Source organism: Mya arenaria, chromosome 9 (assembly GCF_026914265.1).
Source record: "Mya arenaria isolate MELC-2E11 chromosome 9, ASM2691426v1".
Classification (NCBI taxonomy): domain Eukaryota; kingdom Metazoa; phylum Mollusca; class Bivalvia; order Myida; family Myidae; genus Mya; species Mya arenaria.
This window is the reverse complement of record NC_069130.1, coordinates 20,602,226-20,620,369: the sequence shown is the minus strand read 5'-3', so window position 1 is coordinate 20,620,369 and position 18,144 is coordinate 20,602,226. Positions and strand designations below refer to the sequence as shown.

Genomic DNA, 18,144 nt, shown 5'->3' with positions numbered 1-18,144 from the left:
TTTGTGTTTTCACGCAATCTCTCTTTAATTCGTTAATTATCTGCTGAAGACGCGGATGATAGGCATTGATTTTCTTTTCTTCCTGAACTTCGTCAGACACATTTGCGATTATTGTTTGATGAGCAGCATACGAAGTGGTCATTGACATTGTCGACGTTGATTCAAGTCTGTGTTTAACGTCGAAATCCTCCGCTACGACTAACCCACTAGCAAGCCCAGTCGATGTCGCTTCAGCTGTGGTATATTGATATAAGCTATACTGTACACTCAACGTCGGTTCCAAGCCATTATGAAGTTTTTGATTTCCTTCGTTTTCTTTTATGTTAACGTAATCAAAAGAAGGCAGGTCATACAATGACTCCTCGATGTCTGTCTGGTTTGTTTCCTTTAAATCTGTGTATTGAATCCGGTAATTATCGAACGTTATTTTGGATGTCTTAAAGGTTGTGTTATATAAACGTATTTTAGACAACAGTCCTAGTAGAAATTTATGTCTGAACATTAGATGTTATGTTTACTGCATGGCAATTATCGATTTAATATTATTTCGCCATGTTTCTTAAATTAGACAGAGGAGTATAAATCCAAGTTATATCCAATTGTATTATGACATTTACTTGTTATAATTCTGTGCTTCTTGGAGATGCATGCATCGCTGAATCTTAGTTGTAAACGATACAGTTGTTCAAAAAATCTAATATCCAACTTACTCCGTGTCTTGACTTTAAGTACGGTATTAAAAGTAAAAGAAGAAACCCATATTTCACAAACCTATTACTAGCACAACCAAGCTGTATATTAACACGGATAACGCGACGTGTATTTGTCTTTTCAAGTTATAATAGATGGATTTCACTAAGACCATGGCTGACTGAACAGCTCATGAATTATTTAGTGGGAGCAAGAACGCTCTGTTGCTGATAAGCCCCCAGTGGAAAATTCAATACATTGGTGTTTGTATGGTCAGTTTATACATGTTTTCTGTAAGTAAAATTGAAAGTGGAATGGTTAATAGTGTATGTGTTGTTGGGTATGCAAATATACAAAACAAAGAAAAGAGAATATCTTTGCACAGATTTCCTAAATACCCATTGAGTAGACACATTGTATACATGTGTAGGCTGTTGCAGACAATACAGAAAAAATTTATTTTGAAGTAACATATGACAATATAGACAACACCAAGGTTGCACTCTCTCTCTCTCTCCCAAATAAGATTAAACACACTTAGTATAAATGTTTTGATATACCAATTTTCCAAATAAACTTATGTTATTTGTGTTTAAAAAATCAAAATGAAGCCTTATTTGCATTTACTAAATATGTTGCCTTACTGTTTCAATTTATTTTCTACATTATGTAATCTGTGATTTATATGTCATATATCATGACCCATGATTGGAATAAAATTTATCTTATCTTTTCTTACCAAAAAAAGAAAAATACATGTCGAACACAATGGTTCTTATAAAGGATACCGAGATGAGTTTGAAAGAAAGGTGCAGAAAACACGGGATTTCTACCTAATTAGACAAAAGTAGATCGCAGTGAATTCTTTAGCACTCACCAATCATTTAATATTTTTGCGTTTTCAAATATGAAATACACGGTTACAATCATGTTATCAGTTATGAATGTTTTTCATAAATGCATCAATTAATAAGAAGTTAAAGGTTAATCACTCAAAATTTATGTTTGTTATACATGTGTCACTTTAAAACAACGACTGGCAAGACTTTCACTTAAAGACCACCCCTTGATTGTCCTAATGAAAATTGGATTAGGTCTTTCAAACAAAGACATATCATATAGCTTAACACTTTTGGGGGCAACAGTTCCACGAATTTGGAACACATGGGTACCAATTTTAGCCAAATGTTTGAAACAATTAATTGTTTGGCCAGAGAGGGAGGTGGCACGATCAAATATACCTGAGGCATTTGAACCTGGTTACAACAAAGTGATTTCAATAATCTATTATTATTTTTTTTTATTGAAAGCCCGCATACTCTTACAACAAGAGCACAAACATGGAGCAACTACGTACAAACATAACAATACAAAAAAAAATTGATATCTATATCGCCGACGGGAGCAGTAAATTTGATTACTGATGGATGGGGTGGACGTGTGTCGGACAAGTAAATAACTTTGGAATCAGGATATATGTCCATCCTTTTGCCTGGTGATGAATAGTTGACAGATAGAGGGGTCCTTGTTGCCGAGGACATGGAAAACTCCGGCACTGTACTAAGGATTCATTCATTCACCGGGTAATACACAACTTTCTGGCAATGAACCAGAAAATTGTAACATGTGAGAATACATGTTGAGCGTGTCATAGGGAGAATGAGGAAGTTTCTTATACTGGACTCAAGTATTCCTGTTAATCAACTTACTTTATTGAATGACAATTTGATGCCTTCCGAATCATTAAATAGAACTAGGTGTTTACATCTAACAAGAAACGCAAAGAAATATTTGTGTTCTTAATTGTTTATTTTATGTTTATCGCTATAAACTGCCAAAATTAGGATTTTTTTATTTTCACTCTTTTCTGTTTATATACTGTATGAAAATATAAATACTGAAAATGGTTTAAGTTTGACTTAATTTTCTTTATTATACCTGGAATAAAATCGGACACAAACACTTCCAGTGGTTTTATTGTAAAACTTTCAAGAAAGTCATTGTCTCTCTGAACATGAACTGCTAAACTGTTTGATTTACTCTCTAATACTTGCAGTTATTTTGTAAGGATCAGGTAAAGTTCCTGCTCCAACCGGATATATATATTGCTACATAACTGGAGGATAATTTCCTTGCATACTCTGATAAATCAACTTGTTTAAACAAGGTAAACCATTACGTTCTATCATGTAAACTAGACCATTAAACTATATTGTACTATATAATGTATTAACCTGGAGGGCCTTATCAGCAATGTTTTGCCATGTGGTCAGTTAATGATATGCAGAATCTATTTTTAGGTTATCTGAAATCCATCTATAAGTTAAAAAAATAATTTGCATCCATCTAAAACTAATGTCTGTAAGTTTCATTAAAAACAACATTTTCTTCTGCTAATGTTCATTAGCAAGATGTTCGCGTTTCTTTGATGCCAGCGCGAGTGATGGTCTAGTTTATAGGGATTGATTTCACAGTATGAAAACCTTAGTGTCAAATAACGGCACGTCGGTAAGCTATCTTACAACCCTCTGTAGAGAACGACGGTCAAAACCGATGCCACTGGTCTTCCGTGCATTAAAAGATTTTGTCATTGTAGTTGTTCATTGTATTATTGCTAAACACTTGCAAGCTGATGAAGCGTTGTTCTTGACCGCTGTCATATTTTCTGTTGTGCTAGAGGTAAAACGCATGTAAAATCTAATACAATTAAAGATAAAAATAAATTGTGCAGTGCCATTAAAAGTCTGGGTGTGCTAAAGGAATTAGACACACAAATAGTAGCTGGTTAACCCGTATTATTTTGTGCAGAAGAATGAAAATTGAAATTCGATCTTTTTACGAAAGCTATATAACTTTTTATGTAAATAGGTATTATCAAGCCTATTACAGTGAATACAAAGAGCAATAATAATAAACTTTGGGCTTCTTGAGCTATCGATATTATTATAATGAAACGATGAAGCCGGTAAGTTATTTATTTGGTTAATTGTACAAATTATATATGAAGACCAGTTTAAACCTGCATATTCGGAACGAGACAGCAGTTTGACTAAAATTTCAATATAAAATATTCCTGTATAGATTATGAATATTGAACGTGCTTGATTATTTACGATGAAGAATATAGAGAAGCTTCAACCCCTGAGAATCTCAGCTAAAATATGATCGAACAATTTGGAGTGACAGACGCCGTCGACAGTATTCATAGATCACACAGACGGAAATATCTTTGGCTAATATAATTTGTTTAATACCGTCTCTTACTGTCATGGGAGTAGTTATATGTTTGGTCGAATTACAATCAACATATGTACGCCGACAGAAGGCGTAACGCCAGTGTCAAAATAGGTTGCAGTGAAGCAAAACTTGTTAAAGTAGATATCAGGCAGAACGTTAGCAGAAGATGTTTGATTATTTGTTGTTATTGTAGTTACAGCTCGGACATTACGATTTTTTAAACATGTAATTTGTATAATTGAAATCGAAAGGGTGTTTGGTGGAAAAACTGTTTTGTACATGGATTTCAATCACAACGCTCAATACATAGGGCGTTAATTAGTAAATAACGTGCTCATTTATCCAAATGAATGAGTTATTTTACGCGTAAAGTCAACGAATTTTTTACATTCTAGATAACGTTAAACTTTCGCACGTCATGTCTTATATTTACACATACAAATATACTATGCCAATACAAGTGTCACCAAAATGGCGTTAATAATGTGTCCGTTAAGTGAAACACGCACTATTAAAAACATGATTTGTAGTTAATATCTGGTTTTAAATATGTTTTTTTTTATGATATTTATAAACTATTCCATATGACCTTTCCCTGTAGCGCTTTCATTGTATTTATAATGACATTTATAGAGTTGTAGGCTGTTATTGGTTATGATATGGCCTTTTTGTTTAAGATTTGTTGAAACTAACCATTTAACATGAGTTTAGATGCATAAATTTATTTATAATTATAGTATGTCTGGACCCTCTTCTCTGCAACGTAAGAAACGAGCTCAACTCATTGCTGGAAACATGCCCATTTGTTTGACTCTACCCATTTGTGGGTATTACATCTACTAAAGCCGATATCATGAAAGCTGCATGCTACAATGATCAGAAATATATTTAGGATTTTTTTTCTGGCTTGATATTCTCACAATGCTAATTAATGACAACGCCTGCAAGGGTGAAAATCTCAAATATTTTTGTTTTGTGCAAAGCTGCCAACTATAAACGAGAGCTGACCATTAAAATCGAGAACAGTTATCTAAAATTTGCAATAATCCTGGATTCCTCACCGTTAGGGCTTAAGCATAAGAAGGTTATTCCTGAAGTTTGAATTATTTAGAAACACGTAGATTTAAGATCGAAATGTCTTATTCTATTCTACTAAAGGTCTTAGAAAGGCTAATGAAATTTGCGACTGCTAGTGTATTATTTGTTATCAAATTAACTACAGTCTATATATCTGGATTTCGTGTGCTCGTGGAAACTGATTCGTGACAATTTGTGGCAATCTTAAAATCCGATAGAACAAGGACACCAGCATTGTCCGAGGCTAAATTGAATGTGGCGGAGAAGAAGAAATCTCCATCTTGAAATTGACACGTCAATATAGACGGTTTTAAGTGCTGTATGAAGGGCTCAAAACAGCGCTCATAGCATTATTTGTATATACTAGCTCAGTCAATGAAAGCTCATGGCATTTTGTCTTGAAATAATCTTCTGACCGTTTCTTTTACGCAAAGACGAAGCAAAATACAAAGAATATGCGTATTTATTCAGAATATTACACTTTGGTTTAATAACATTTTTACAACAATTTTGATAAAAAGAAAAAGAAAAAGAATAATAAGAAAGCGACCAAGGAACGGATTTGAAATTCACAACGACCCGATTTAGAAGGCGAACGAGCCTCACGTTTTTCAAAAATACAAAAGACCGCAATGACATATAAATCCATTAAATAATAGCAAAGAAATACTAGACTGATAAAACGCGTGTGTGTGATGACACCTTTTAAAGTAGCTAGATTCTCATTGTACAAAAGGGAAGTTTAAAGTCTTTGACTCCTTTCAGAGTCCAAAAAAGGACACAAATAGCCCAAAGAATGTTTCCCTGTGTAAGAAATTAACTTTGTGGATTACTTTCCATTTTACCAGGCGTGTTAAACGCTATATTGTTGCACTAAGGTTTTCCAATGTGTCAGTTCCTTTGCTATATTCGAGCCCAGCAGTTTGTGGTCCTAGATCAACCATCCATTCGTCTAGTTTGTTTCTTTCAGCATATATTTCAATTGTCACATACTTCTCTGTAGTTACTGAGTTTGTTTTTATTATTTTTTTCCGTCGCAACTCACTGTACATGGATTGGTTTTGCTTGAGGCTTACTGTCAATTTGTTTCTATTACTTTCACGTGAAAAGCAATTGCATTGCTCCTGTTCATGTGGTCTTTCTAGGGATACACTTTTCTGCTGGGCTCATTGTGTCATATGTGGTGCAACGTGTACGGCCGAGTTATAACCATAAAGTTTGGTAAAGGAATATATAGACATACTTACCCCTCAACTTCCGTTTCTTAAATGAACTGCCTTTCGGCAAATGCGAATATTTTCCGATCAACGTAACGTCTTCAGATATGTTCGGATCCCGAATCATCGTACATCAATATTCATGTTAATATAAAAATTGTTAACCTTGTTTCGGCACATACTGGACGTAGACATTTTTTTCTTTAAAATTCCACTTAACAGGTAGAGGTTTGTTCCTGAATCGGTTTGTTTTATTCTAAATTCGCCATATCGTTTGCCATGAAACATTTATCTTACTTAATGTTTGCATGAAAAGAAATTATGTCCTGCCACTATATACCTAACAATAATTGAACATATCTGTTTGTAGCAATCAATTTGGCATTGGTGTGATCACTGACTATTTCTTAAAGTTTACCAATATGTAGGATTCTGGCTAGACACCACCTTTAACTAAATGAATTAAGCAAAAGCAACAGTGCCAACTCTAAACATTCGAAAGAAGCTATATGGACGAACTCTATCTTCCGAATGTGTCCTAGACTAATCGTTCAACCTGTACAGAAATAAAATTGTATCGCTAAGCCTAATGGTTTGTAACACGGTCCAATAACGTTTCATTCTTTTTATACATAGAGTTCTTTAATCGATTCAATTCGACTATGTGCATCTCTTTTATTGCTAATGTCAGACGATTGAAGGTATATTCTTTTGTAACACATTACAACAGGAAAATCTACTTAGTTTCTAGTTCCGCTTATTTATTCTTATCAAATGCTAAATGAAACAAAAACAGTTATGATATCATAATATTGATACAATTGCAGAAAATAATTTAAGACAAGAAAATCCACCAACGTTCTGTTCGTTTAGTCGTTTGGTCTGTCTATTTTGCCGTCTGTAACAAAAAGTTTGCGACGCGATCAATTTCTACAGTGTTTATAGGTAAATTCCTGAAACTCGGTAGTTATCCTCAGCGTGGGTCATTGTCAAGTTATTATGTTTTTATATTTGCTTTAACTTCCATTTTAAGTACAGTAATTGTCGTAATTACCTACAAAAAGGAATTCGTTACAAATTTACACAAAATATCACCATGATTGGTTTAAAGCATGTTACTTTATCCAATTGCGTACATATTCCGATGGCAACCGTTTATTCGTATCAGGGTATACTGATTTGGGTACTGGAACGGCACGAGAAACGGGACGTGGTTGTAAAATAAACAACACAACAGCGGCGCATCAACTACAGCGAACATGTCATCACACTACCGCCAGATATCAGACCAGGTAAAATTATATTGCGTTACTCCATAATTAATTAACTAAAGATAATAATGTGAATATTTTCAAAACTTCATAACATCAAGGAACTAAAATGAACAATGTTATGTTCTGTATGCTTTTAATTCCTTAATCTAGAACCTCAATAACTCCTCGAATAATGTGACTGACTGCCATTACTTTTCAACTGAATCTAATGTTTATTAAATTATTTTTATTCCTCAAATAATGCGAATGTCTATCATTACCAATTGACTAAATCTTGTCAATATTGACAACTTTACAACTTAGTCCATTAGTTCCTATATTGTCAGCTTGTCGTTAATGGTCATTATTTCCTCTTCATATATGTCTGACATTGTATTCCTTTCATTGAGATATAAAGCCATTTAATGTATACTTGTCACACAAAATCCGACTCTCAGAAAAAGGGGAAGAGGCATAATGATATACAAGAGATCCGGCTGCGGTAACATAACTCTTTGCGAAGAGACCTCTTGGTTTTATAAGGTGTCCGATGTAAAGCACCATAACATAGGATACAACTTTCCTGGGTTATAACCGACCCTAGTTCGCAATTCTCCCAGTACATCCCTATTAATGCCAAGTGCTATGCTAGGAAGACACTTGTACGAATGATCGACCGGGTGGTCGTCTGAAAGTTGGTTATTACACTACGATATTCATTTTAATTTGTTATCCAATTTCCATTTTTGTATTGATTCTGAGCAATATGTCACCACTGTTTAAATTACCACAGAAAATTTTCAGAAATGCAGCTGTCATTTCTGCCAATCAAAGCACAAACGCAACAACTGTAATATATACAATTATCTTTTGTATATCATTTTTTATGTAACCTTGTTTTGGTCGAATACACATTTTTATACATTTCTCTTCTACGTGTTTACTTGGATATCCTGAATTTTATTCTACGTGTTTACAACATTGCAGGACAATGTTCTTAAACAGACTTTTTATATGTTAAAATGAAGAATATCAATTAAGGACAAGTGCCCTATTGATTCAATATCACGGCGTTTTCAGTTGACTTATAAATGTCTTCCTTCTTTTGTATTATCTAATATTTACTCAAATATGTTTAGAGCCTCAGTGCCACTTATCATTATTATTAAATCATTTGAGAGAAAAATATTTAGACGAGTACATACCTACGATAGAGTCTCATATATCATGCTTTATTAAAAAGACTTGTATGGGAAATACCAACGAAATTCCAAACTGGTCCACTGACTTACTATATGCTTATGAGGCAGATATTTGGTAGAAGCTTAGTATTTATGTTGGTTAGAGAAGAATTGCAGAGATACTAATGTTTTTGTTATATCGACTTTTGTGAATGCCGATATAAAGGGTGGCAAATCATTCGGAGGCGTTACAACTAAGACATTCAAAGCTAAAACCCTTCAGCAAATGTTGATATTAATTCAAATTTCGTCGTTGAAGACCACAATGTTCATGCTTTGTTGTTGCGTAGTTGGTTGACAGCCATTATCACATGATGTTATTAATATATAATCAAGACGTCGAAATATCGACAAGATGCATTGTAGTCCTCGTGACCTAGTTGATCAGGTGATATATAGCTTGTATTTTTCTTACTTAACCGGGGTGGTTTTAATTATTGATATATACAGCAGTTTTTGCGAGTGTCGTGTGGAAGCTGTAAAAAGTCGCCCCGCATTTACATTTAATGTTGTCATAATTTTTAGTTTTACAGAAACTTAGAACGGCAGTGTATTTTACATAATTTTAACCATGTTGACACAGTACCATTAAACTGGGTTAATGTTTAAACGTTTTGCTACTGAACTTGTTTCTGTAGTTATTCACATAAGAATTGAACCCAATCAATCGTTTTTGTAATACTGTTACTGTTTTTTGTCTGCAATTTCGATATCATAGAGTTAATCATGATAAAAATAGTTTTTTTAGATGCATTGCTAGACAAACCTTTTTAAACAGAAAAAGTAGTTAAAAACTGCAAATCATTAGGCATTCAGAAAGTCACGTGATATGTAAATTTCGTAATGATGCGCGCTGAATTTAAACTAGACTTTTATTTTACTTGCAGTTTTGTTGCTTTTTTCTGGGCTTAAAAAGATGTTAGGAGAAGTCATTTGGAAACACTTACAAAAAAATAAAATAACTTCCCTAAAACATAACCGGACTTTAATAATCAAAGTGCTAATACTAAATGTTGAAACCAAATCTTCCTTGTATGCATTCTCTGATTACAGAAATCGAAAGTATCTGTTAAAAGGAACATACACATATTAAGTACCAATATTTATGTGAAAAACTTCAGAAATAAGCTCAGAAGCTAAAGGTTAAAACATAAACCCCGTTTAAAGACACAGGGTAAACGCCACATACATAGAACAGAAAAACAAAAAATCACAAACAAGAAACATGGAACAGTAGCACAAAACTCCACAAACAACACAGTGCATATATACTATATAAAAAACTAGGTATGTTTATCAAGGATGATTTGGTACCGCCTTGGAATTGTCAGTAAAATGTAAATTTACTGGAGGGTTTAAACCAGTTAAACATGCACAAAACTCACCATTATCCAAACCAGAATCTCATGGTCGATTCATTCCGATACTCTCCATTAAATGGAATATAACCTTTTTTAATATTGATAGCACAATACAATACATTTTATGAGTAACCAAATTATGCATGCAAATGTTTAACATTATTATTTGTCATATTCACATTACGATTTGCATTTAATGGGCTGTAATTGATGTATGGAGGTATTGCGTGATACTTTATATTAAGTGAGCTCTTTTAGAACGGGCTTTAATTAAACACACAACAGTCAAACGTGATAAACTGTGTTTGAACACCAATTGTAACAATATTCTATTGGAAACTATCTTCACGGAAAACATGGAAACATCAGTCATCTTCGTTGGAAAAAGACATTGCCAAAAGACAATTCTTGTACAAGGTGTCTTATTGTAATGGGTGGAAACAGGACATTTCTCTGTATAAATGAACACAGAAAAAAAAGAAGAAAACACGCATACTGATAGATCGGATTCACTTATGAATTAATATTGGAATCTATGATTCTAACTTTGTTGAAAATATAATAATTTACTTACTTTGTGAACTAACACTTAACTAAGTATAACACTCTTATACTCTGGGTGTGTTTTGTACTGCCAAAGGATCTTTCTTTATAACGTATTTTGAGAGCAGTTTGACTTGTTTAAGTCCTCAAAGGTCATTTGCAAATATATTATCTGCTAACTGATAATCAAAACCATGATAAAACACGATTGCACAAGATTTTTTTAAACAGTAGAAGTTCATATGTGACATTTTAAAACAAGAGTAGCAAACATTGGATTAACATAGAATTTAAAATGCATTTGTTTAGAGATAACGTTTAATGTATGGTGGCACATTTGTAGTAGTTATAAACTGTGGGATTGCCAAATGCCTTAAGGACAGATACGTCAATGGCTCTTACATAAAAATCATTTCAGGGCAAATAGTTTGAAAACATATACATGATATGTAAGTGGTTGTCATTTAATGGGCTAACGTCGAAATAATTTTGACAGAACAAGTTAGTTTTCTAACCAAAGCCACATTATTGAGTTTGAGGCAGGAAACTCTTCGAGCGTTTGTTACCTTCTGGCAAATTAGTAAAGATACAAAGATGCAGCCGTCATTTACATATTACTTGCATAACGGGACGACCTAGACGCGTTCAGTTCACCAATTGTTTAAATGTTTTTCCATTATGGCCTCAGCCTTTCTTGTTACCTGTAACTCCGTTGAACTATTAAAATCAAACTAACTGTATGTTCTTACGGAACTCTGATTAAAATAGGTATTCTTCATAAGCATCATTGCTTTCGACATGTGTTCATCCTTTATGGTTTATCAAAACAATTGTATTAAATGTGTTAAATCGTATACGGGAGTAATTGTGCATCTTTTAGGAGATAAGGGGTAATGAACTGTTTTTCAATTTATGTAAAAATCAGCAACGATATATGTTAAATCTCATCTTTTGAAATGATGCATATACGGAATTGTTTCGACGACCTTAGCAAAACAAATGTATACATGGAAACATATTTAGTCATTCCATCGGTTTCCTTCGGATTAAAATACCTAATGTGAGATCATATTACATATGTTTCTTTCTTCAGCGCCGTTGACATTAACATGATTGTTATTCATTGCTTTTATTGGTGTATTTCCTTTTTAATTTTCTTTGGATTCGATTAACTAAACAAAGACAAATTGGATTTTCCTCAAGTATAATTTTTACAGATTGGTTCTAGATTCTAAAAATAACATCTTTTTCTCATGAGTGGATGTTTTTGTGTATGCTCATTTTTTCTGATAAAATCATTTTAAATTTGTTTATAACCTTTTTCAAAACACAGATACTTTTATTTTTAGAGTTTTGAAGAGACTTTGCACTACAAACGTTTCTACAATTTACATATAAAAAAAAAGTTTCGAAAATTCTTTTATTTAAGTATTCCACATCTGAATAAACATGCAACAAATTACTAACAATACAACAATAATATTAAAAATATTTTCCAATGTTTTCACAATCTTCATTGTGTTATTTTATTCGGATAAACAACAATTCCTTATTGATTGAATACCAAGTAACCTAATCATACGTATATTGTAAACTATAACATTGCATGTTGTTAACTTTTAATGCCAGTTGAATTCTTCAATATTCAGTAAATGCAGTTAAATCCATCAAATTAAAATATGTAATAAATGCGTACAGGTTATAAATCACTACTGTATAATCAACTACACTAGCGGCTTGATTATTTCTAATAACGCTCAAACAGGCAAATTATCGACTGTCAAGACTAGCTATTTCCATGCATGTATTTATAAACTTATTTCCAAAGCCATTTGATTGATTTATAAATAAATATCTCTTAGGTTGTTTATCAAACAGTAAATAACAGACTGTCATATAAACATAGCGGTCAATGTTTATGTACTAGTGAGATGTGATCTCTGTCACGTTCTACTTTAAAAATTGCCTGTAGGTATAAATTCGCCTATTTGATCTTAGTAAAGTATACCAATCGGCAATTATTATAAAGTAAAACTCAAAATACTGCTTTTTCTATTTTCGTCATTTTTACTCAAATATCAGATATACCACAATTAATACAATTGTTTTATATATCAAAAAAGCGTGAACAATTGTCGAAAACCATGGTTTTATAAAGGATTCCGAGTTTAATTTGAAAGAAATGTGCAAACAACACGGTATTTCTACCTCTCACTGCGGAAAATGGTTGAATATACGGGAACGGCCCGACTTTCGTGTACGTCGATGAATCAGCCGACGACTGTGCCTAGGACTCAGCCGACGACTGTGCCTAGGACTCAGCCGACGACCGCGCCGAGGCCACAGACGACCGCTTCATTGACGACGGCGACGACGACTGCCCCGGGAACTCAACCAACGACGGCACCGAGGACCCAGCCGACGTCTACACCTAGAGCTCAGCCGACGCCGATGCCCAAGATACCTGACGCCCCCGATACCTACGCCAATATCAGACTAGGACATTGGAGAAAAGCGTGCCATCAATGTTGGTTCTTGGAATATTGATGGTATAAAATCATGCATCAGTGATCAGGAATTTATTTATATTGTCAATTCATATGATATTTTATTTTTGTGTGAAACGTGGTTAAAGGAAGGCGATGAAATTTCAGTTGAAAATTATAATGTGATATCTGTTCCAAGACCGGAAAGTAGTAATTCTAAAAGGGGTCACGGAGGGGTTTTATTATTGTACAAAAATGAATATAGTGACGGAATATCATTGTGTGAATATGACAAAAGTGGATTTATCTGGATTAAACTAAGTAAAGATTATTTCAAGTTCGCAAAAGATATCTATGTGTGCTTGGTTTATATTCCACCATGCAATTTCTTTTATTTTCAATCGCATGTAACTGGCTTTTTTGAACTGATTGAAAACGGTTTGAAAAAATATAGTGACAGTGGATTAACTGCAATTATCGGGGATCTGAACTGCAGAACAGGCGTACGGTCGGATGTTTTATCGAACACACATGACTTTGACAAATTTATTAATTCTATTGATAGAAATGACACCAATATATTGCCTAATTTACCAGCTAGATATTCTATGGATAAAACTATTAATACACACGGAACTAAACTTTTGGATTTATGTTTAAGCTGTGATGTGAAAATTGTAATTGGCCGAATAGGGGATGATGCTAAAATTGGCAATTATACATATTATTCGGAAGCCGGTAATAGTGTAATAGATTATGTTTTGATTTCCTCGGAATTATTTCCGGTTGTTAATAATTTTAATGTACACGATTTGCAACGTTTTTCAAGACATGTAGCTGTTGAACTTGTACTCTCAGTTGACATAAAACGTAAAATTACAGATTTTGTATCTAAAACAGTTGATATACTGTCGTGGAATCGTGACAGTATAGAATGTTATAAAAAAGCAATAGTTTCAAATTCCACTGAATTTTGCAATATTATAGACAATCTTGTTGAAAATAATTGTAATATTGATTCAGGATTCGATGATTTCGCTAAGTTATTATATGATAAAGCTTTTAAAGCTTGTGGTAGAACCTTAAACGTTGAACATAAAGCACCTAAATTTAAAAATCCATGGTTTAATCAGGAATGTGAAAAGTCTAGACGGGAATTTCGTTTGGCTAATAGAAATTTTAGAAATTCAAATGTGATGATAACTGTAGAATATTACTGTTAAAGCGCAACCACTATAGATATGTAACACGCAAATCAAAGAACATTTATAATGCTAATAGGAAAGATGTTTTACACAATTTAGCTAAATCATAGCCGCAGAAATTCTGGTCAGAAATTAAAAAACTTCGCAGTAGCAAATCAGGCATTTCAAAGTTGTCAAAAGACGATTTTTTTGACCATTTTAAGAATTTGTTTTGTGATAGCACGATGTTTAGCGATGATGAAGTTGAAAGATCTATTTTAGATAGTAATGATGTTGTTAATGTTGAGCAATTAGACAAAGAGTTTGATATTGAGGAAGTAGGTAAAGCTATTGCAATTCTTAAGCGAGGTAAAAGTAGTAGTACAGACAAGTTAACTGCCGAAATGTTTATCGAACGTATAGATATATTTGCTCCGATGTTAAGCAAATTATTGAATTATATGTATTTCAACTCTCTATATCCGACTAGCTGGACAAAAGGTATTATTGTTCCTGTACCTAAGAAAGGTAATCTAAACGATGTAAACAACTACAGAGGCATTACCCTCACAAGTATTTTTTCGAAATTATATTCAATTATTCTAGATAATAGGCTGCGGCTCTGGGCGGACAATAATAACTTACTGTCAGACTATCAATATGGCTTTAGAAGTAAACGATGTACTTCTGATTGCATATTTGTTTTATGGTCTATTATTAACAAAGTAATTAACAATGATAAACGAAAGTTGTATTGTGCATTTGTTGATTTCCGTAAGGCGTTTGATGTTGTTTATCGGAATGGTATTTGGCTTAAGCTTATTCGCTACGGGGTTTCTAGTAGGATGGTATCAATGCTTAGGAAAATATATGATGTCGTTGCTTCATGTGTCAGAGTAAATTCAGAGTATACGGATTTCTTTGAAAGTCATATGGGTGTAAAACAAGGGGAACCACTCTCTCTACTTTTATTTCTGTTTTTCATTAACGATATGCAACAGCATTTGGATAGCGATGACGTAGATGCTGTTACTATTGATGATATTCGTATATTTATGTTGTTATTTGCAGATGATACTGTGTTATTTTCATATTCTGCTGATAGTCTGCAAACATTGTTAAATAATCTGTATAATTATTGTAAGACATGGGGTATATCTGTCAATATTGAGAAAACTTGGGTTATGGTTTGTAAAAAAGGCAACCATTTAGAAAACGTAGATTTATATTTCGACGGCAAGAAATTAAATGTCGTTGATAAATTTACTTATCTTGGAGTAACGCTTTCTCGCAACGGTACTTTTTTGCAGGCTCAAAAGCATTTATCTCAACAAGCCTTAAAAGCACTTTTTTCTCTTTCTAAATTATTTGAGCCTGTTGTGCTTGATATAAGAGATAAGCTCAAATTGTTTGATGCATTTATTAGTCCAATACTTAATTATGGCTCGGAGATTTGGGGATTTCATAAATCGTCCGATATAGAACGTGTTCATCTTAAATATTTAAAACATATCCTATGTGTAAGACAACAAACTAGTAATGTCGCTGTATACGGCGAATTAGCAAGATTTCCAATGAATGTTTTGCGAAAAATACGTATTGTGAAATTCTGGTTTAAATTAAAGAGTAAACCTGATTCACTTGAATACATAGTTCATAATATGAAAAATGACCGCGGTCAGTATATTAATACATGGTCTTTATCTGTACAAAAATTGTTTAATGAACTCGGGTACTCGTTCTTATTTGCACTTGATGTTGTATCACAAGCCCAAGTTTATAGTGTTGTAAGACGAATATATGATGTATATTTACAAGATTGGGGTGATAGTATTAATTCATCACCAAAGTTAGATAGCTACAGAATTATCAAATCAGAATTTGTATTAGAACAGTATCTTTTATGTATTAAAAATGATAATAATAGAATGATGATGACGAGGTTAAGGTGTTCAGCACATACTTTATTGATAGAAGAAGGCAGATATAAAAATATTGAAAGGGAAAATAGAATATGTACTAAATGTAATATGAACTGTGTTGAAAATGAATACCACTTCTTACTTATATGTCCATTTTATCGTGATCTTAGAACATCCCACTTGCCTAAGTGTTATGCACGTTGGCCATGTTTGTCCAAATTTGTAACCTTATTGTCAACAACTAATGTAAATATTATCAACAAAACCGCAACTTATTTATATCAGGCTTTTAAACGACGAGGTTAATACTTTTTCATGTTAATACATGACTTAAATGATGATATGCTTAATTATGAAGATGATCTTATCAACCCATATAGTTTGCATATTTTTCTCCATAATATTATACTAAAATTATGCTGATTTATTTAAATTTCTCCACCATGCTTGTTTATTCAGTGTTGTGGCAATGTATTTAATGTATTTGCCAATAAAATATTGACTTGACTTGACTTGGTCCCGTACATCTTGAATATACGGGCGTGTTCGGACCCGTACACCCAACGTGTACGGGACCCGTACACAAATACGTATACGGAACACCACGTGTACGGACTTCCGTATATCCATCCCCGTACCCGTGGATATACTGAGTTATCAATGTATATAAAAAATGTTTTTTTTTTATTTCTTTCATGTATTTTTGAAAAAAATACTTATTATTAGCATAGCATTTTTGGGCAAAAATGGATGAACGGAGCCCGTACACGCGCATGTTCGGGATGGATATACGGACCCCGTACATGCACCGTGTACGGGATGAATATACGGACCCCGTTCATGTAACGTATACGGGATGGATATAAGGACCCCGTACATGCAATGTGTACGGGATGAATATACGCACCCCGTACATACAACGTGTACGGGATGAATATACGGACCCCGTACACGCAACGTGTACGGGATGGATATACGGACCCCGAACACGCAACGTGTACGGGATGAATATACGGACCCCGTACACGCAACGTGTACGGGATGGATATTGGACTCTGTACATGCAGCGTGTACGGGATGGAAATACGGACCCCGTACACGCAACGTGTGCGGGATGGATATACGGACCCGTACACGCAACATGTACGGGATTGGAATACGGAACCCGTACATGGATGAATGTACGGACCTTATACGGACCTAGGTAGGGTTTGACCTTGATAGACATGGATGATAAGAAATAACAAATACATGCTCTATTTGTTTTAAACGTTATTTATAGACAGCGGAAAAAACTACTATTTATATAAATTCGTAAGATTTAAAAATGGCATGTTTGAATTATCAATGTTAAATGTCATTCTAGGTCTGCCTTAACATAATCATTTCATTGTGGCATTTGCTCTAACAAAATGTTGTATGATTAAAATACCACTGTCTTGTCAAACAGCATTTTATACAGGGTGTTAAAACAAACATCAAGAAAACATTTCAAAACTAATATGAGTTCCATTCTGCGATTTCTTGGCTTCAGGCATTAGGTCAAATTGCGTACGGACATCAGGTCATTGAAAAAAGAAATTATACAGACACAACAAACTTATGGCTTACAGACATTTGAAATGCAGATTTGATATAATTCAGCAATATGGCAAATTCATCACCATGAAGTTAGAAAACCCCGTGATAGAAAAACCATTAGAAAATGTGACACAACCAATATAGGTCTAAGTCTAAACTTGTTAAAGATGCACTCTCAAAGCATTAAAAACTGTAATCTTTGGCAGTTTTTTAGCAATTTACTGTGATCTTTGTGCTTGAATTGAAGGAATTTATACAAAAGTTAGCTAAATCTGAGACAAAAATATTTTATGTCAAAACGGTATATCAGTGAGAGTGCAGCTCTAAACAATTCAACTAGTCCATTCCCAGA

The 18,144-nt window shown here is 33.6% G+C and overlaps 1 protein-coding gene across 1 annotated transcript in view; it reads right to left on the bottom strand.

The window, feature by feature from the left end:
- The window catches only part of LOC128245844 (calcitonin gene-related peptide type 1 receptor-like), a 46,485-nt gene extending 40,137 nt beyond the window's left edge, over positions 1 to 6,348 (bottom strand). The window contains exon 1 of the mRNA XM_052964068.1: positions 6,252 to 6,348. Coding sequence (XP_052820028.1) covers positions 6,252 to 6,348 — 97 coding nt within the window. The remainder of the gene's footprint in view (positions 1 to 6,251) is intronic.
- Positions 6,349 to 18,144: the final 11,796 nt, after the last annotated feature.